Source organism: Leptonotus elevatus, chromosome 16 (assembly GCF_054856555.1).
Source record: "Leptonotus elevatus isolate MCC_2025b chromosome 16, RoL_Lele_1.0, whole genome shotgun sequence".
In the NCBI taxonomy this organism is placed as follows: domain Eukaryota; kingdom Metazoa; phylum Chordata; class Actinopteri; order Syngnathiformes; family Syngnathidae; genus Leptonotus; species Leptonotus elevatus.
Genome location: NC_141254.1, coordinates 8,213,247 through 8,234,605, shown reverse-complemented (window position 1 = coordinate 8,234,605; position 21,359 = coordinate 8,213,247). Strand labels below are relative to the sequence as shown.

Sequence of the window (21,359 nt, the reverse complement as noted above, 5' to 3'; positions counted from 1 at the left end):
CCCGTTGGGAACATACGAGATGCAGTACACGCTGCAGAGATTGCAGCACAAGCGAGCCATCCAAAACAAGTAGCAACGGGGAGAGGATGAAGAGGCTGGGATACACACGAGCACTAATCTCCCAGCTCCCACAGTGAACTTTCCAACCCAGATGGACATTAACTCTGGGGGAAGGTCAAAGAGGGGGGAGGGAGGGAGTTAGAGACAGAGAGAGCGAAAGAAGGAGGCAGATTGAAACGAATCAGAGTTCTATAAAAAGATGAGCGTGTGCAAGAGAGGAAAAATAAGATGCGGAATAAAAAAAAAAAAAAGCTGCTGGGAATAAGAGCGAGGGGAGGGGATGTGCGCAGCCTGCGAGGCCTGCCTATCCGCTGGCACCATCTGTCTCACGGCTCCATGACAGCTCCTGACCATGTGATCCAGCCATGTGACCAGAGGATCGTGAACAAACTACTGGCATCACCCGTTTACATCCTGGCCCCGAGACCAGAGAGCCACGCATGATGTTTCAAGAAAAGTGGCAATGGAGCTAAATACTCAACTGCTGCATGACACATATAATCACTTGCTTTATTTTTACAAACTCATTTTCTACATTATTGCATTTTGGGTTTTCAACATAGTTTAAGTATTATCGTCCTATCAGGGGCCATGTCAGTTTTTATACTGTCCTCTGAGGGTCATGCTAATAAACTTACGAAAATCGACAATCAATCACAATGTTTCTTATTGTATACTATGAGCATTTGTGGGTTCAATGCTTTTGCTCAGTCTATCTGAGAGGTGCATAGCGAACGTTGCTGCAAAGTGATAACCTCTATGGATGACATTTGAATCACTCCTGAATATTAGAACACCTCATTTCAAATGTCAGCTGGCCCATGAAAGCCAAAACCTGAGTTGGTCCTCATACGTACCATTGAGGGGCAGCGGGTTGTCCCCGCCAGGATGAGGGAACCCCAGACGACCTGCACAGGGAGACACACAATGGTCATATTTATCATCACGGCCTCCAGGAGCGCTGATTATGACACATGGAATATTTATTTTCAATGGTACATTTAGTTTGGCACTTAAAACTAATGAGAATGGTGCCAATTAAGACAAAGACCTTTACGAAGGCAAAACACGTTTGCTTGAAAAATCATGACATGCAAGGTGGTGTACCACTCCAGGCCTGCAGGTGGCGGAAATGGTACATTAACCTTCATTTCAGGCTTTTCGAACTTTACCAACACACGCCAACATTTATTTTTTGATAAATGTCAGTTGATTACAACGGAACCTCCAAAGTCGAAGGTCGAAAAAGGGGTTGTCATTTGAATTTAGATTAAAATTGAATGCCTTAAAAGTCAAACAAATCTTGAAGGTCAAACCATTTTAAAGCAAGATGTCCGCGTTTTGTGCCTTGAGAGGATTAATAACTCCACAAGTGTGTTATGTTTTTTTCTTTGGCTTTTTTGTGATGACACCCTAGTAGGTTACTAGTTATGGCATATAAGAAAAAATAATAATGACTAGTGGAAAACAAACATTTGTGATGAAAGTACAGTATAAATAATGTGAGTAATTTATTAATGCCTTTAAAACACAAAATAACTGAAAATACCTTTCTGTTCACGTTTCTTTTTATTTAGTTTGATTATACAGTGGTTACCTTTAAAGTTATGACTGTTGATGTAAGAAAATGTACTTACAGCGTGGCCTGTAATTTTGATAAAAGCTTTCATGATGGCAATAATTTGATCCTGGAGCTAATTAATTGACTTTATATAATTGTGTATTAGAAAAATAATTATGTAAAACTTAAGGCATGAAAGACAACCATCGTTTCTAAAACAAATTGTGTTCCAATTTCAGCCAAGAACGGAGGACATCTTTGCAGTAGAAGAGCGCAAATTGTTGTGACATTGACTTGAAATTCTGAGAGTTCGTTATGAGTGGTAGCGCTTTGGCTGCAAGAGTTGCTTCCACATCAATCTCATTAGAGCCTGCATCTGCGAGACACCAAGTCATCTCATCGACATCCATTTCTCAATCTAAACCTCTGGCAGTGCGGGCCTCCTGTCAGACATGTCCCACTTGCCAGGCCCATAAACAACCCAACTCAAATGTGCATGTTGTGATGCCAAACAAGCTTCAAAGTTATGCAAGCTCTGCTTTCTGCAGTGTTGGGGGATAATGAGATGAAAAAGCTGGAATAGTACAACCATTGTTGTACGGACAGCGAGTACCCTGTGATTGGTGCATTCCAACGCCTCTGTCACATGTAGGTCCGAAGGCCCCTCCCCCACAGTGTGCATACAGCGGCCGGCTGTTTGCAAGAGATGCTGCGCATCAAACAAGACCCAGATTTCCAAAACCAGGACAGACCACCCGCCCTTGGTTTAAAGAAATGCCGCCAAAACTGAGTTGAACCTCATGAAGCTGAAGCTGAAGTCTTCAAAAAATATATAAATAATATAATAAAGCCGTGGACGGCATACAGTAACGTGAGCACAACTGGTCAACTGGATGTTAATCATTCATGAGAAGCATCCGCTCTAGCACAAAAAACACTCGCGTCAACAGGGTGGGGTCGCGTGAACCCTCCTCGAGTGCCGCTGCTTTACATGTTGACCAGTGTAATACACGCATGCACAATCACACACAAACATGTTGGTGTCCATCTGTGTGGATGCGTGGTGGCACGGCAGAACAGAGGGAGCCTTTCTATCAGTCAAGACAATGCTGGAAGCCATTCAAAGCCACGTCGACAGGCGACATTTTGTCTCCCCTGTGCCGTGTGTTTTTATTTCTCAAAACTTTGCTCACAATGCTTGGTCCAAATGGCAAATGTGTGTTAATACATGACGTGTGATGTGACAATTGGGTCTCAGCAGCAAGGGGAAAGAGCATCACACAGCAAACGGGAGTCGCTACTTATAAGAAAATTACAGTTGTTTACTTTGTAAGTGAACAAACTGTGTACAAGCGTGTTAAAATCGTGGATGTAATTACGGAAAAGGCAAAGCAAACTGAGCAACAGTTTGCAGAACATGAGGCGATGAGGCTGGATCGGGCGTGATGCATCATGTGAAAGCAGCAGAGAAAGAGGCACTGTCAGAAAGAAAATGTGACGAGGATGTCTGAAGATAACTAAGACGGTCAAATGACAGTAAATGTATAGAAGCCACTGCTTCTGCTGTATTTCTAACCAAGCAGATGCAAAACACCAATTGTTACTCGACAATTTGAAGAGTGGCACATCTTGAAGCTGGTTGACGTCAGATTTGGTCGATTTAACAACATTTCTCAGGAAGATCACTTGTTTTAAATAATTTGTTCCATAATTAAGACAAATCACCATCATAAAACTTTAATCAGTTGTACAAGGCAAGATTATTATATTTGGAATAATATGTTCCATAGTCAAATTAATCGCAAGCATAAAACGTTCATTAATCGTACAAGCACGACTTAAAAGTTAACACTTAGGGCATCATGCCTTAATGACAGATATCTGTTCCTATAGCGACAATGTCATTCAGATAGCCGAAACATGCTGAAGCTACACTAATACAATAAATATTTGTATATTATAGATGGAATCTTACTCCTATCTAAAATTACAGTTTTCATACATTGCTTTATTCTGTCATTTTGTTTCTCCTGCGTTCTATCTTCTCTTTGTTTCTTGTAAAACCTCATTATATCTGACTGTATTCCCAATAAATATCCATCACAATACAAATAACCACAGAGCAAGTATATCAAACTCCCCTGTTGCACAGAGAGCCTGCTCTGGCAAAAAGGCAGACCCATCATTTTGCATAACAAAGCAGTTGAAACCAACAACATAGAAACGAAAAAACAAAAAGAAAAGAAAAATGAGTATTTGCATGAAAAACACTAGGCCATAAATGATGACATTCTTACACCGCTGTGATTAAATAAAATTGTGTGCTAAAATGTCACCAGTTAGCTAGCTAGCTATCTTGTGCGAGACTTTAATCTAGTAGTAGCTGCATGACGCATCGTCACTATATGCTAGTACTTGTCAAAAAGCACAAAAACGCACATATATATATACACATTTGATCACAAGTGAAAAGCATACAGTATGGCAGTTAAGCAGTGTGCATATCTCGCTATCTAGCACCTAGCGCAAGAAGCTAACGTAGCAGTCTTCATAGTCACTCAATGTGACTGAGGCAAAAAGCAGAAACAGATTAATACAGAGGATTCAAATTCATGTCCTCAGTTCAGAAACATCTGGTCAATAAGCTTTCAAGACAGCCAAGTACACACACAAACACGGTTTAACAGAAGCAATCCACAAGAGACTGCTGGCAAATCATCACCAACTATCATGACCTTGAAACACTTGCTAATACGGACACAAGTATTTGGACACTACCAGTGAGCTGTACTGATGGCTCACCTGAGTGTACTGACCTCAAGCCTTACGGTGATTAGATGTCAACTTTTGTGCGGCTATGCAGGCTTTTTTTAAGGCCTTGGCATCCGCAGGTCCATTTGTACCGAAGCAAACAAAAGTTGCCTTCTCACATTATTAAGGCAAGATTTACATAGCTTTGACAGTGCAACATTAGAACGCAGCTGGAGCTAGCTGAGCACAGTGGCTATGAAGCTCAGATAAATAAGTGGTGTAATCATTTCAGCATTGTTAAAGTCAAACTACAGCTGGGGGGAGGAAAAAACAGGACTTTCGTTTGGACAACGTTAGCATTGTTACTATTGAACAGACAACATGGGATGTTGCGGGCTATGATTGCGATTTGTGCCTAAAAATTTGCTTGAGAAAAAACATAACCGCATTCAAGAGTAATGACCGAGCAGGAAAAACCTGATAGTGCAGTATTTTGGAGGATTAAGCCAATCCAGCATTAATTAAAAACCCCGATGCGCAACACAAATCCTTTCAACTGCACTAATGCCTTGAGAAGCAAGTATCAATGCATGAACTTGTTACAACATGTATCTCCCCAAAAATCAATAGCAGCTATGTCCTGGTCATATGCAATTAGTCATTTCCAACACAACACAAAGTGTGCTACATGCAGTAACCTATTTCTGCTGTGTTGCATAACAACATTCAGTCAATAAATGTCATTGGCTGCTCCCTAGTAATTAATAACTAAAGTCAGAATTTTATCTTTACCAGTTTACTATGGGTTGCTTGGGGTTTTGACCCTCATTTTCATTTCAAAGAAAGACTGTGGGTAAGCAACGAGTAGGGAATACTGTACGATGAAACCGTTGAAGTGGAACAGCCCAAAAAGCGCAAGTTTGCAGTTCACACAAACGATGGGGGCAAGATATGCCCCCGAAGTCTAGCATTACATGATCATGTGTGACGTCATGGGGATTTTTTGAGATCTCAGATTCATGTTGTTGTTTTTTTCTTTGGCTTTTTGGCATAGGCAAAAAATCTTCACAATTTGGCTTCCTTTTAGAGTTTATTGGGGTATATATCCCTCCGACTCTAGTTCATCTAATTATGAGCTCTTGAGTTTGCCCGAAATGGCTGACCTCCTGCTCAATTTCTTTCTCATCCAGCCAATTTCCTACCCATTGGTAAAACTGCTGTCTAGGCGGGCCAAAGCATGATGATTGCGTCTGTGACATACAATGAGTGCAACTGTATTGTAGTCAGGCCGCTGTTTGCATGACTGTGTTTACCTTTCAGGTTGTCCTGCTCAGCCCGCATGATGTCGATCAGGGAACTCTCCAGAGTGTTCATGTTGAAACTGTCAAACGACCTGGTGCGCTCCTAAACAAAAGAACAAAAAAAGTATTCAATGAAGGATACAAATCTACTGTTGAAGTATAAAGGCATCATTAGTGTCACGTGCAGTATGACAAGGACCCCCAAGATCTTTCGTGTGTGGTTAAGTGTGTTATTTTATGTATCATATGGTGTTATAAAGTATTGTTTTAGGGTGTCAGTAAAAGGAGCAGAGGCAATTATCAAGCGACAGCTTTGTAACGTAAAACAGTCACATACCAAACATAGTGAGGATTGTTCTTTGGGTACACACACACACACACACACACGCGCACACAAAATATTTGCACACATTCAAAACATGCAGGGACATACTCGAAAGGGTTTCCAACATTTTTTGTTAGGCTACCAATGACAGACCATATAAAATTATGTAATCGATTTAATTATTGACCATCAATCCAACAAGCAAACATTTGATTAACAAGTATTTTCTTCCAGGTTTGGCATAACAAAAACATGTCTTATGTATTCGTTATCATGAACGTATGTACAGTCAAGGTAAATGTATGATAAGACTTCAGTTTTGACTCCACTTAAATGAACTTTTCTTCTCCTTAACATCAATGTGTTTAGGTACATCTGCTACGTGTCAAAACACCACGCGATTACAGTCTCCCGTTGCTTCACCATTTGCTGTGTGAGTAAAAGCAGAAATTCCACATTTGAATAAAAGGTCCTCGTTCACGTGCTCTCAACTTGACCTTCTGCTACTTGCAAAGGTGATATTTCAGTGAGGTGACTAGAAATTGCTTAGTCATGATGGTTTGACTGTTTGGTCACAACTAATAAATTGGGGAAGATTCCTTAGCGTATCTTATCAGGAATAGGGTTATTTTAAATTGCAAAAGGATGAAAAACAAAAACATTTGAGAAGTGCCTGGACTAATTAAAAGTCATTTTAAATACAGTCAAACCTCGCTATTTGTGAGGGTTTGAAACCAGGACCTGAATGTCAATACACTTTACGCGACATTGTAATCCCAAAACACTTTCCTTATCATTTTAAATACATTTTACATTACCCTTAAAAATATTTGATTTGGAAAAATTGCACTGGCAGTCTGAGGATGCTTACATGTATTGCCCCCGTAAAAACACCAATTACTACTTTCCTATTAGCCTTTTTATTATGTTTTACTGACTCAAGTCATACACAGATTCTCTCTTTAAAAGTTTAGTTTAGGAATTACTGTTGAGCAGCTAGCCATTATCAGCTGTTAACTTCACTCACACAACATGCTGATGTTCACTGTCAACTGTGTCAAGCAAGCCCGCTATCAGATAGTGGCCATCGCTCGCCACTCTTCCGCCAACATGGCGCCTTAAAAGGAGCAGAGTGTTTGGATATTACAAAAAGTGCACCAGAACACGTGCAGCATTGGTACAAAAAAGGGTGTTTTTCCACAGAAAAATTTGCCAATGGCTATTTGCTAATCAGTGCTGGATACATATCTTAATGATCAACAGATACAGTATTTAGCTTACTTTTATACTTGCAACAATGCCACTCAAAAAAATGCCTGTACTGTAACTGTTAATCATTATTTTATGATGGTTACAGTTTGACTGTGGAACAGATAATTTCTATTTCCATTATCTCCCATGAGGAAAATATTTCTGAAGTCATTTGTATTTTTGACCTTGCAGATTTCACTCTTGTCAAAGTGAAGCAGGACATTACAATCACAAGAGTATCATACCAATGATGACATTTCATGAAATTGGCTAACCTGCAAGTAATCTGCAACGCCACCGCATTGTTAGTATGTACGCACTTTGTGCCGGGCACACCCCGGCTACACATTGGTGGCGCCACATTCTACACAGAACAATGCGAGAACAGAGCAAAGCCACCTCGGGAAGAAAAGCTCACAGTTCAATAATAGACCGCAGACTCTATGTGAGGTCACATGTTGGAGGGTCACAAAAACAGACCTCAGCGCATGACACAGGGTCATTTCGGCAGGCAGAGGACTTTTTTCATATGCTTTTGCATTCCCCAAATTCAAGAACCACTTTTTATCTTAACATGAGTGAGATTGGTTAGATGACTCGACATGGCAGCTTAAAAAAAATGGGGCCATTTCACAGCAGAATACAAAATGTCACATTTTGAAAACACGCGCAGTGCTCAATCTCACAAAACAAACATCAGCAGAGGCCAGACTAGGTTGACTCCTTTCTCAAATGAGGCTCACTAGAGTGACTTCTGCACCTTTAATGAACTTTGGGGTCAGTAAATCGCAGCACAAGACAAGAAAATCATAAACAAATTCACACTATTATACATTTGACATAGTTTAGAATGTGTATTAGAAATAGTGTTTAAATCAAGTTGTGTCGTTTATGAACAATATGTGCATCAATTGTAAACTACAAATTGTTAACTAGAAATTGTTCCAATGTCACTCATGATGTAGTGGTTCACTCCTCTGCTGTTGTTTCAGTACGCACTTGGTGAGGGTGAATGTGAGTGCATATTTAATCTCTCATGTCGCCTGCTTCCGTTTGAGAAGGGGTTAAAAAGGATGCCAAGGTGAAATCTGATTGTGAAGGATTTTCCCAGAAGGTCGGCTGTTCGATCCCCGCTCTTCCCAAATCATGTGTCAGTGTGTCCTTGGGCAAGGCACTTCACACACATTGCCTCCAGTGCTAGTCATACTGGTGTATGGAAAGTGCGAATGTTTAGTGGTGGTTGAAGGGGCCGTAGGCGCACACTGGCAGCCACGCTTCCGTCAGCCAGCCTGCCCCAGGGCAACTGTGGCTACTTAAGTAGCTTACCACCACCATAGTGTGAATGTGCAAGTGCATGAATAATGTATCCATTCCATTGTAAAGCGTCTTTGAGTGTCTAGAAAAGCGCTATATAAATCCGATGCATTACTATTATTATTATTATTGTTGTTTTGACCTCTACGCCTTCATGTAAATTGCCGGGAAGTTGTCCCATTCCACCTCTTATTATTGTTTTTCTAATCACATCCTCGACAACAGGGAGGAAAAGGAAGGCCAATGCCGAGAAGGCAGCGGCAGATGAAAGAAGGGGATGATGGAGAGATGGAAAGGGTACAAGGCTAAGGAAAGGTCTTTTCTCTCTGCCTGCCTTACCAGGAGGGCAGGAAGGGGAAGCGAGCTGAGCTTTTGATGCTTGTGAATATGGCTGCGGCAAGCCAAACTATTTCAAAGACCTGCTGCGACATTAAATAGCCTGTCAGAAACTACCTATTAGCGATTGTTGGCTGAATGTTGGAATTGTTGTGCATGTGTGCACTTGAGGTGCAATAACCGTAAGAGAAACAGAACCCTTCCATTGCTTGGGGATTAGTATTGAGGGATTACGCTGACTTCATTGTATGCTACTATCTGAACTAAATTCAGCACTACCGCCAAGTACTTTTGGACATTGTTAGCACGTGTTTTAGTACCTTGATCTTAGACGAACACCAGTGTTGCCTCTAAAGCCATGTTTAGCTCGAAGCTGTTACTGTATTTATTCAGGTAGGTTTCTACTACTTTTCTTTTCTGTATTGGTATTGACTAATTGGATTTGATTATACCATTGTTTGATTAATGTCATGCTTCTATTTGTGCCATTTGACAAGGAGCAGGGACTGCTGCGTTAGCATCTCAAGCTAGCCACTAGCTAGCCGCCTGTCATTTATAATTCATGCTGTCAATGTTTGAGTGCTTTGTATTTGTTATGTTTTATAATTTATGCCTCTGTGACAGATTAAACAAAATTAAACAGGTGCTTTTCTGCCTCATAGTTCTGAGGTTCAGGGTTTGAATGATGGCTCCTGCCTAGGGGTGCACCGATCGATCGGCTGGATTTCCTTAATTTTGGTGGATCATAATCATCAGATCCCTTAAAAATAAACCGATCTTTTCCACCAATCTTATATCCCTCCTCAGAGGTCTGAAAAAGTCAGCCACTGTCCTCTTCTGCTGAGATGACGAATTGGCTTTTTGTTTGTATTTGGGATAACTCCTTCATGTGCAGTTAAAACAACCCGTTTGTATTATTTCACAGTTATCGTTTTATGTTTTCCACTAAAACAAAACTGGAACACTGAAGGTGTATGCTGCTTGTTATGGGAAAAACGGGATCGGAAAAAAATCGGGATCGGCAGGTCAGACTTTTTAAAAGATTGGGAATCTTGAATTGTGAAAAATTGTGTGGATTCTTTCCAGCTCTTCCAAAAACACATGTTGGATCTATTGAAGACCAACTTGTCAATCGGTGAGTGTCGAGGGTTGTATGTTTAAATGTGCCCTGGGATTGGCGGGCAACCAGTTCAGCATGTGCACCACCTCCCACCTACAGTTATCTGGGATAGGCTCCAACTGAGCTAAACCCACCACTACCACCACCACCACCCTAATGAGGATAAGCACCATAGAAAATGGATGGCTGTATGGGAAATCACTTTTGCAAATCAATTAAATGTTGACCAATGTCATAGAATGGACTGTGGTTGACCTTCGACGTACCACGAGACCCTTCCTTCCATATAGTCACTGCATTGTCTCCTCTTGCTTTGTTCAGGCACATTTGAAGAAGACATAATCCGAGGACTAATTAGGGCCTATGCAGCCGTAGACATGAGCGCGTGCACACAGAGGCATGGTTTCCGAGTATCTGTCAAGGGTGTGCGAAGGGCGCAACAAAGCCGTATGATCGCAACAGTGTGTGCTGTGTGCAGCCCAGCTCAGGCCCCTCATTAGTTTAAAAACATTTCTCTCATTTAGCACCAACGTGACAAAGAGCAGGGGTAATGACTGAAAACCTCGGGCTTCTGCAGCTTAATGGCTCAGTCAGAATTAGTGCATGTAGATACGTGCGCCACAATTTGCATGCACATGTCATGGTCAAAGGATGAAAAGCTGTCTCTAATGAATGACTTTTTTTTTTTAACCCACGCCCTACTTTTCCTGGATGCAGTTTCAATCAGGAAGGTGGTGGTCTAATTGGTTGGATGTGTGAAGAAAAAAATGTGCTTGACAAAATATAACTTCAAATTCATTCAAGAGTTAACAGGAAATGTCGCACATGCCTAATGATTTAAATGCAAAATAAGTCTGAAAAAGCTGTGAGGTCAAACCACCATTATGCTTCAGGCATGGGTGTTGGCTACTAATGTTTGCCGGTAGCACCAGCTGACAACTAGTAACAAATGAGCGATGAAATGCAAATGAAAGAGGCCTTTTTCAAGAAAAATGTGCCTCAATAGTTGCATAAAAACATCATCCTGTTAGTTGCTAGCACTAGCAGCTGTTTGCAAGCTAGCAACCACCTGGCTAGCTGCTTATTACTGTTACTGTTTGTATTGCCCACAATTCCCAGATTTGCATACTTGAGATTTGTTTCGATGGAACCAAATTAACAAGCATTTGCTGAAGAACGCGTCAATTCGCATCTATTGACAATTCCGAGCTCAAATCACATGTCAAAATCGCAATCAATTCGGTGAAAGGAAGCTCTACGCTCATTGAAAAGCATTGGACTTTGGATCGTTGTCATTTGATTTGAGGATTATTTTGGTTTCAAAATGTGATGAGATGTCGTTTGAATACTATAACAAATTGTGTGGTTTGTATGCTAGTCACAGGCAAAAGCGATACAATCCAACGTTTGTTTTCGCCGTATAAAGGAAGCATTTGCATTGGGTTGCATTTGGGAAATGCAGTATCAGAAATGCCCAGATGTTCAGAATTGTAAATCTGCAGATTTTTGTGTTGTTCGTGCTCCTGCTAAGGCACCAGGTTAGCTGAGAAGTAGCTAGCGTTGGCCAACATTGAAAAGCAGCATAATCAAATATTCCAGAAGAGGTCCAAAATACCAGAGAAAGCAGGGTGGTAAACTTCAAGACAATGCAGAGAAAGTCTGGTAACCGCTAGAAACTCAACGTAAGGGACATCATATGCCCAAATTAAGATTAAGTAATTTAAAATTATCCATGCTGCTCACAAGTCCCATGTTAATGTTAGCTGCCAGCGCTACAATTAATGTTCATCTACGCCAGGGTTCACCAATTCCGGTACTCGAGGTCCGCATTCCTGCAGGTTTTTTAGAGGTTTCCGCCCACTACACTAGCACAAGTAATTCATAAAATCAGCTCATTAGCATGCCTGATAATGATACTAATCTTTAGTATCAGGTGTGTTGGTACAACTTGGCCCACTATTTTGAAGAGGAACAATTAATATACTGTATGTATTTATTAAAACACATTTTGTGTAATATTATATAATCTAGCATGGCACTTTGAGGACTATAAAAACTGAAATGTCTCCTGATTGGTGTTAGTTCCCCTGACCTCGGTTCTGATGTAACAAAACTGCTTGGTCTGACTAATTTGGTATTTTCTAATTGCTCAACAACCTCTTATATTGATTGGTCGTCCTTTCTAACAATTGGGAGTTCAGCAAGGGATGAATGAGGGTCGGAGATGCACAATAGCCCATGTCAACTCTTTACAAACAGAGCGCTTTGCACCCAACAGTTGTCCAGGTGGTTCTCTTAAAACAACATCCTGTCTTGGCTTACGGCAAGTACACAACACCTGACACAAGAGCACACCTCTGACCTTGAGAAGAAAATAAGTGAGGGGTTGGGAGAATAGAAAGAAATTCAATTGGACATCAATTTTACAACATAAATCAAATTTTGAAGGGGGAGAAACCTCGCACGGGCTGAACGGTGTATTAGCTGTTAGCAGGAGTGCTACTAGCTGGCCATCAGCCCAGTCCCAATACTAAAGCTGCTAATACAGCAGCATCCCCGCTTACTGCAGCCTGCGCTTGTGCTGGAACATGGCGTGCCCTGCGTGGCTCTTCCTGTTACTTTGGGATGAACAGCCATGAAGCAGCATATGGACTCCGCAAACAAAAATAAAACATAATCCAAAAACAAGCCATCTGAGAGTTCTTTGTACAAAATGGTGGCTCTGCTGTGTTGGTGCAAAAACGGAAACTTCACAAGGGTGTACAAAAGCAGTGTGGCGACACTTCCTCATGTTGTCCAGTTGATACACACATAGAGCATATAAAGGTTTACATAACCCTGTTCACAATGTGTGATTTTTGTGATATTAAAAAAATAAAAAACTTGACCAAAACGCAAATGTAAAATTGGAGTCACACTTGCCACCATTTAAAGTGCCTCCAATTTAACCCGAACAAAGTTCCGATGTTTTAGTAGGCTTTTCCTGATTTTTTTTGTAGTTATCTTACACACAAGCACAAGCCATGGCCTTCCACTGCATCAGAGGCATCACAGTGTTCAAAGGTTTTTTTCTTGGTCCAATTTTGTTACATTGCGAAAACCTGGCATTGGAACATGTACTGTATATGTAGAATTGTAATACTACTATACACGGACAAAGGTAGATCGTAGGGCTGGGCGATAAATTGAATTAATTCGATACATCGTCATTTTGGAAATCGAATCGTTGAAAATTTGCGAAATCATGAAATTGAATTTTGTCTTCTGGATTATGAAAAGCTGTTGTTCTTATGTTCTGATGCATTCAAATGTTTTTGTGAGTTGTAATTTTGCAAGTGGCAGAATGCTGGATGGGTGGTTTAAAAGACATGTTTACAAGAGCTACCAACTACTTAATTGTGGCATTTAGGAACCAACTATGAATGTTAAGTTTATGTTAAAACTAATTTAGAATTAGTATAAATTATTGTTGTCTGAACATTTTTGCACAGGATTTTTTTTTAATAAATGAAACCTTTAAATAAATGTTTGTTGGGTTTATTAGATTAAAATCGTAATCGTCCTGAATGAGTGCAAAAATCGAGATTTTATTTTTTGGCCATATCGCCCAGCCCTAGCAGAGCGGTTAGCAAAACCGGCGACTGCCTTGTGCAACGTTATGTCATCAGTCATGTGAACGCTGCATCATCTCTGCAATGCAACGTTTGAAAGAACAAGAAAGAAACAAAACAAACTGGCTTGTTAGGTGCTGAAACCTCAGCAATTCAAGTCACATGCCTCAAAAGTGGAAAAATTAAAGTTAACCTTTGTGGAATGAGATGGAAATGTGGGCATAGAATAGAGCAACACATCTTTTTTTTAACTTTCTGTGATGCTCCCAAAAAAGGTGCAAAGCAAAAGAGGAACTTGTGAAAATAACCATACAACTTAAACAGCAGTTCAACTTTATTCTTGCACAATTTCTATTCACTTTTCTTTATTTTTATATGATAGTTAGAATTTTTTAAATCATGACAATGCTCCCTTTGCAATGAATAAAATGTTTATGTTGGTGACAGTTTGAGCCAGGAAGTACTTGATCTACGGAGTTACGGGTGACCAAATGTACACATTGTGAATTTAAAACACAAACATCACTTCGAATGTCTGCTATATTAATGCTAAAACACAATGCAAAATGCCACAAATGAGCCAATGAATAGGATCTGTTGTTTTTTGTAATGCTTTAACCATTGTATATTTGAAGACTAACGGTACAAAAAAACAGACAATATGCAAAAGACACAATCTTTATCCTTTGCAAAAAAAAAAAAAAACGGCCAATATTACTGTAGCATACAGAGTCACTTAGTGTGAGACTATTCTTCGCTTGAAACTGTATGACTGGATTATATTGTCCCAATCATAATGAAGCGCACCAGAACAAGCTCATTTGTAATTCTCTTCCAAAGATGGTAGAATAGAATAAAGCACATTTATGTTTCAATACGGCTTGACGAAATGGTTTCTCCTCCATTGTGTGCTCTTCATACGTGGGTTAACTTATATAATTTCTGGTTCTTTTGCAAACGCACACAAGCAGAGGAAGGTCATTGTATGCTGAGCCTCAATCCATGTGTCCTTGCTGTATGACGAGGCCGGAAGGACGGGCGGGCATACTGCAGCTCCGAGCCTGCAACCCCAGCTCAAAGCCTAAAGCAAACCAGGGAACTGACTGGAAATTGTTCATGGCCTCAAGATGGATGCGGCATCGTACTCAAAATGTGGCCCTTATCGGACTTCTTATTGACACAGTTTTGTGTGTAAAAGACAATCAAATAAGACAGGCCGCGGGCATGTTGAGACATGTCAGAACAATGTCCTTGTTTGGCCCAAGGTACACTGAGTCATTACTCATCATTGCAGGAGTGTAGAGCAGAATCTCAAAAGGTCCAATACAAACTGTTTCCATATGATCTCTTTCTTCTTGAAAAACGTTTTCATACGATATTACAATTTAATACGGATATTACAATTTAATACGGATATTACAAATGTGTGAGTGTATGATAGAGTTAAAAGGTGATGTATACTTTCAGGTTACATACATCTCATTACACCTTTGCTCTTCACCATCCCTGGTTTTGGGCATTTCAATTTCCACTTTATATAATGTGAATTCTCACTATTTGCAGGGGACCAGTCCCTGAAGTGAATAGCAAACCTTTGCAACTAAGCCCTATACATGAAAGTATTATCCAACCATAAAAATGAATCGCATTTAGATTATTTGGTACCGAAAAAAATACACCAGAAGTGCAAAGAAGCCATTTAATAATCTGTAAAAATGGAAATTGCTGCTTTCCTTTTAGCTATTTTATTACATTCTCATTTTTTAAAATAAATAATACTATTTATTAGCTGTGAACTTGCTCTACCTTGTGTTTAGCAGCCAACCATTTGTAGCACAATCCAGACCTTTCTTTGTATCACCTTTAGAGGTTTACCACCCTGTCTATCGGACCCCTACTGGAATCTTTCATCACGCCATCAGGCTATCAGCTGGTGGCCAAAGCTAGCTACTCCGCCGCTAACATGACGTGAAGACGTTAGGGAGTTAGAAAAACACTGCAGATATGTTTTTGGCTGTTAGGTATATCCTACATAAAAATGAGCGCAGTGAGTTCATTCATGATTCGGTTGGGGGTTACTGTACTACATGTATAATTACGTCTGAATACAATTTGACTTGTGCCAGATGGCGGTCTTTAAGACCAATTAGCGTCGGCTGCTGCCAGCTAAGTCAACAAAGGAAGTCACTACAGACGTTCTAAGAACATCTAATAATGATATTGATTTGAATCCATCCAAATACGTGACTGACAAGTTTATTTGCATGCATGGGAGAAAAGACACAAATGCAAAAAGGTTTTTGGCTGCATACAGTACTTAGAGAGGTCGCGAGGTCAAGCTGAGCCTATGGCAACTGTCATCCCTCGGCCCCCCGCCTCCTTGATGACCGACGCAATCAATCTCCAGCTGGATCAATATGATGAATTTATCTGCATGCTCCCTTTACCCCTTTCCCGTCAATCCTGTCAGGCCTTTTTCAACATGTGCTAACACAGTTATTTGCGCACTCTAGTCACAGCTATTACAAATCACATTGAATGCGTCATGAGGCCATTTTGTCAGTAGCGTAACAGCAGACACATCGAGGTTCATTAATAAAGAGGCAATCAAAGAAAACATTAGGCTCCATTTCAGGAGCTAAGATATTGATACCTTGTGATGTGAGTTCCCCCACTCACAGCGGCACGATTATTTTCTTAAATGCAAAGCATCAACTGCACTGTTTTCTCGATTTAAACCGTCTCTCGTCTTTTACCAGATTTCTTCATCTTTGATAGCAGCCCCCAACTCCACCCAACCCCCCTTGGCTCACATATGTGGCACACTGCAACGTTGCAGTGACACAAGCACATTAGTCATCATCACAGACACGCAGCAAACCAAGCACATGGGCAAAAAACAGAAAAAAAAAAGAAATACTGATTTATAAACTCACGCGTCAAGAGGAGAGCCTTGTTAATCCGTACCCACTTGCCAGCCCCCACATCTAAAAATAGTAACCATATCACCTTTACAGTATTGAATTAACGTTAAAGGGTGGGCTGCCATTTAATTATGTTTTGCACAGATATTGGCCGTAAATGTGAATTATAAGCATGAACGTATGCATGTGTTGGTCGTGTCAAGGTTCACATATCTGACCCTAAGCCAGCTAGAATTAGCCTCCAACCCGTGACGCCAGCCAGGAAAGCGGATGAATGGAACGTACAGTATGTACAGGGGGGTCCTTTCTTTACAAGAACCAGCATTTGTCTATGAGTCAGAAGCAGCCATTAACCTACATTATTCAATGTAAATATTTGCATGAAAATCAAATGTAAAAAAAAATAATAATAATAAAATTAATGCTTCCGTGAGACAACGTATTCTTCCTCCGCCCGATAAACTAGTCCGTAACGTCAAAATGTCACAATTACAGCAAATCATGTATGGAAATTTTTCTACGCCATGAATAGGGATGTTCCATACCACTTTTCTACTGATACCTGGTATCAGTACTAGTCGCCCATCCTGAAAACAATCCAATAAAAAAATTGTAAATACGGACGAGCATGCAAACTCACAAATGTCATGTCAGGACCATCGTAAAGCGAAGACCCCCACCATAAAAGTATTGCATACCTGGAAGGGGAAGATGTTATCACTGCGGCCGACGCCGTCATCCATCCAGGACTTGGGGTTGAAGCCGGCGGGACTGTTGCGAGGGTACTTCTGGGACGCCACGTGGTTGTTCAGGAAGGTCTTCTTTAGTGGCGAGATAGAGTTGATGGGCGTCATGCCGCCGTTGAGACCTCGGCGATAATCTCGGCCCTGAGATCCTCCCCAGCCGCCGCCGCCGCTTCCGTAGCCGCCTCCTGGACTCCAGGAGGTGGAGGAGCCCGGAGAGGGAGAGGAGCTCTGGTAACTGGCCGGGCCCCAGGGGGACGGGGGCTTGCTCAGGCTGTTGGACAAATGTGGCAACTGGTTGAAGGGCGGATTCCTATGCGGAAATGGCGGAGGAGGGTGTGGTGAGGCGGGCGAGCGCCGGTGCTGCTGGTGTTGGTTGTGCGGGTGCTGGAAATGGGGGTGCGGCGGGGGGGCCGGATGGTGCTGCGACAGGGCGGCGGCCGGTCCTATCTGAGGGGAGAAGTTGCCGCCAAAGCCCGGGCTGACGTGGTGGGAGAAGTTCTGGAACAGCAGCGTGCCGTTGTTGGCGGAGGCCGGGTTGAAAAAGCTGACGTCCTCGTTGATGATGGTCGACGGCGCTGGCGGGATGGCCGCCGACCAGTTGTTGAAGCCGGTGAGCGACGACGAGTTGGTACTGGACTGGACCGGGCCGCCCAGGCCGGATGTCTCCTGGTAATCAAAGCCCGTCAGAACCGGAGACTCGAGGCGGATTTGCTTCTCTTTCCCGGCGCTGCCTTCAGGCGAGCCGCTGTCCGTCTTGCCATCCTCCGACCGGCCTTTTTCCAGTTCTGAAATGATCCCGCCGCCACCCCCGCCCTCCTGGTGACTTCCAGGGGATAGCTGCTTTTCTTGCGTTTCTTGCATTTCTTGTTGCTGCTGCGCTTTGGGCTTGTCGGGCCCGCCCAGGATTTCGTCTTGCACGCTGCTGTGGGTGGCCGAAGCGGGGAAGAGCCAGGGAGAACCCGCCGTTGTGCCATTCCCCGCGGCGGTGTTGCTGTTTATAAACGCAGCGGGGTTCTGCGACACATTTTGGTGGTGGTGTGGGGGCTGCAGATGCGGGTGGATTCGGACCGGGAACGCAGACTTGTTGCCAGTGTTGTTTTGAACCAGGACTCCGAACCCGTAATCCCCCATTTGTTTGCTCCCCCCACACACACAAATAGTATCCCGTGATCGTTTGGTCCTGTTGAGAGAACAGACAGACACAATGACGTGCCACACAGTTAGCAACCACTACACATAAACGGATTTAGGGACTGGCATTGAAAGATATTGAATAGATTAGATTAATTTGTATTCTATTGCATTTGCTTTATCCGTTCAAAGAATTCCTAAAAATATGATCATTAAGTCCCTCCCAAATGACCCCATTCTCCAACAATCTAGCGTTGGTTGAAGCTGTGAGCAAAGCGCACGGTTACCGTTGGACACGTCCACCCGGCTAATAATAACCGCGTGACGTTGCCCAACTTGTCCGTGGACGGACAGCTGAGTGGCCGGCAGCCCCCCACCCCCCTCAAATGCGTGTAAGCCATACGAGCTGTGACGTGACGAAGGCCGGGGGACATTTGGGAGACGTTTTGACTTGACGCAAAAAGCGACTGACACGCCATAAATTTGTGTGCGGCGTGGGGCCAAAAAAAAGGAGAGAACACACAAACGGCGTGACATGACGTTTGAAAGACTAATCGGCGTGGGGGGGACAAATTTTCCACAAATAAACCCGCACGACCTTGTTTGACAGCTGTCAAGAGTCCAGTGCTCTTTCATCAGCGAGAAGCAATACGCGAGCGTTTCACCAAATACGCACCATAAAGATGCGTATCGTCAGCTTTTTGATTTACCATTGAGACGACAGACAAAAAAGAAAAGACAAGAGAGGCGAATGGTAACCGGAAAAAACTAGTTAGCCAAGTAGCTAATATCGGTTACTAGCCTTAGCGAGCTAGCCTTTAACTGTTAGCACCAGCCGCTAGCTGGCTAATATAAAATGTATTTTTTTCCCATTCACCTTGTTATCACCACCTCCGACCTCGGCGACGTCTTTGTCGGGAACCTTCCGTCGGCTTGACAGCAGGCTGGTGTCCTTGAAAGGATGTCTTAAGGCCGGCGGAGGCGATTTAATAGCTTGAGTCGTACAGTGCAGTCGGTCAGCTTTTTTTTTTTCTCTCCTCCTCCTCCCTTCTCTTGACGTGTCCTGCCTGCTCAATGACACCGCTTTGCCTCGAATGTGGACCGTGTCATCCGAAGGGGCTTCGCTCAGCCTTGGCAAGGCGTCAAATGGGTCAAGTGTCGCAAGCCTTATTCGGTCGGTTTCATTTTAAGCTTGCCTTCAGTATTTTTATCCAGCCTGAGTCCTTGTGTGTGAGTGTGTGTGTGAGCTTTGGCTTGCCCCCCTTCTCCTGAAGCCGACCGTGGCTGAATGACAGTGAGGGATCAGACGAAACACACTTCCGCTTCCAGCTCCGCCCCTTCGCTCCAGACCACGCCCGCCGGAGCCACACCTCGGCGTCTGATTGGCCGCGGAACCGGCAGCCGTGTCTTGACTCCGCCCTAAGCTTCACACAGGAACAATACAGCCATGATGCTCCAGAGGACACAAATGATCAGATAGAAGTATTTTTCTCTACCCCCCCAAGCATGACCTGTTTGTTTTCTACTAATATATATATCTTGACACTAGACATTGATGTTGACATATACTGCTGTGTTTTGAAATGAGTTGAATTGAGCTCAAATCATCCATATCTTGACAATCATCTGCCGTTAATCAATTCCAGCCCACTTGTAAGGATATAATTAAATACAACAAGCAAATTCAACTGTTTTTGTCACACTTTCTCCTTCAATTATGTGTGCCTTGGCCACCTGCGACTGTATAAGACAGATACTGTACTGGAGGCTCAGCCCCTCTCTCGGGTTATCAGTACAACAGTAATACTTCTCATTCCTCGCAGATGATAAAGAATATTTGGTTGTGAGAGTTTTTGTATGCTCTGTCTACATGGTTACAGGACAGTTTGTGTTACGATATCTGTTGCTTAAATTTTAAGAATGCAGCTAACATAGATGCTAATAACTAATGTTCAGCGGATCGACGACTCGTATCTCGAAAAGCTTTGGAAGTTGAGTGACTCGGGTCTCAAGGCATCAATCAAGGAATATACCATTTACTACTGCCTATATGCATATAGTCACTCAGCTTGTGTTAAAATTTTTACATACCATACCATTTTTTTAATGTGTGCTAGCTTTTATCTACCCAGTGTCCCCAACCCCATGTGTCCTTCCCCACTCTATGGTCATTATCACCTGGAGGTCATCGCAAAGCTTTGGCTCTTGTCAGTCTCACCGACCCGCCGCCACAAATGGCTATCTAATAAATCAAGTCACCTCGGGTCCAGCTGGGAGAGGGTGATAAATTAGGCCAAGCGTCGTGTACTGCATTGATAAATGTGTATAGAAAGGATGAGCGCGTATTGGCAGGGTCAGCCAGTCACCAGATTAAGGTAATCGGATTAAAAAAGAAAATAGAGTAAAGATGTCTGATTGTGACACCATTTAACTCGTCAAATGCTTGCACATGCGTTACTAGATGGGAAAGGTGGCGCATTTGGCACATACTCAAGCACTGTGAAAAAGCACAAGGATGAAGGGATTTAAGGCCACAATGAAAAGAGAAAAAGTCAAATTGCGAGGAACAAAAGTCATACAATTATGAGGGGGAAAAAGAGGAAATGTTATTGGAATGAAGGCAAAATCACAAGAATATAGTCAAAATATGACAATGAAGCCCCCAATAAACTCGTAGAAACTGTAAATCAAGTTACACCAGATTAAAGTGAGAATTACGGTACATAAAGTTGTAACTTTCCAAGAATTAGGTTGCATTTCTGTGAATGTGATATTGGGATTATGAGAATAAAATTTGACATACAGTAAATTGAAGAATTAAGTCATTTTTAAGGGACTGAGTTTTTTTTTTTATTAGTAACAGTCATTTTAAGAGAATCATTCTATCAGAGTCAAATAAAAGCATAACAAGGTAATCCACTGCAATCA

General features: G+C 42.2%; 1 protein-coding gene across 3 annotated transcripts in view; it reads right to left on the bottom strand.

The window, feature by feature from the left end:
* The window catches only part of cpeb4b (cytoplasmic polyadenylation element binding protein 4b), a 34,326-nt gene extending 14,552 nt beyond the window's left edge, over positions 1 to 19,774 (bottom strand). Inside the window, exons 1-4 of one of the 3 annotated variants that reach the window (XM_086098218.1) lie at positions 19,309 to 19,774; positions 17,253 to 18,480; positions 5,686 to 5,776; positions 918 to 968 (exon numbers count right to left, since the gene is read on the bottom strand). In XM_086098218.1, the coding sequence (XP_085954344.1) occupies positions 918 to 968; positions 5,686 to 5,776; positions 17,253 to 18,431 (1,321 nt within the window). In that variant the 5' untranslated portion in view covers positions 18,432 to 18,480; positions 19,309 to 19,774. The remainder of the gene's footprint in view (positions 1 to 917; positions 969 to 5,685; positions 5,777 to 17,252; positions 18,481 to 19,308) is intronic. The other 2 variants (XM_086098219.1, XM_086098220.1) reach the window with 2 other exon arrangements.
* Positions 19,775 to 21,359: the final 1,585 nt, after the last annotated feature.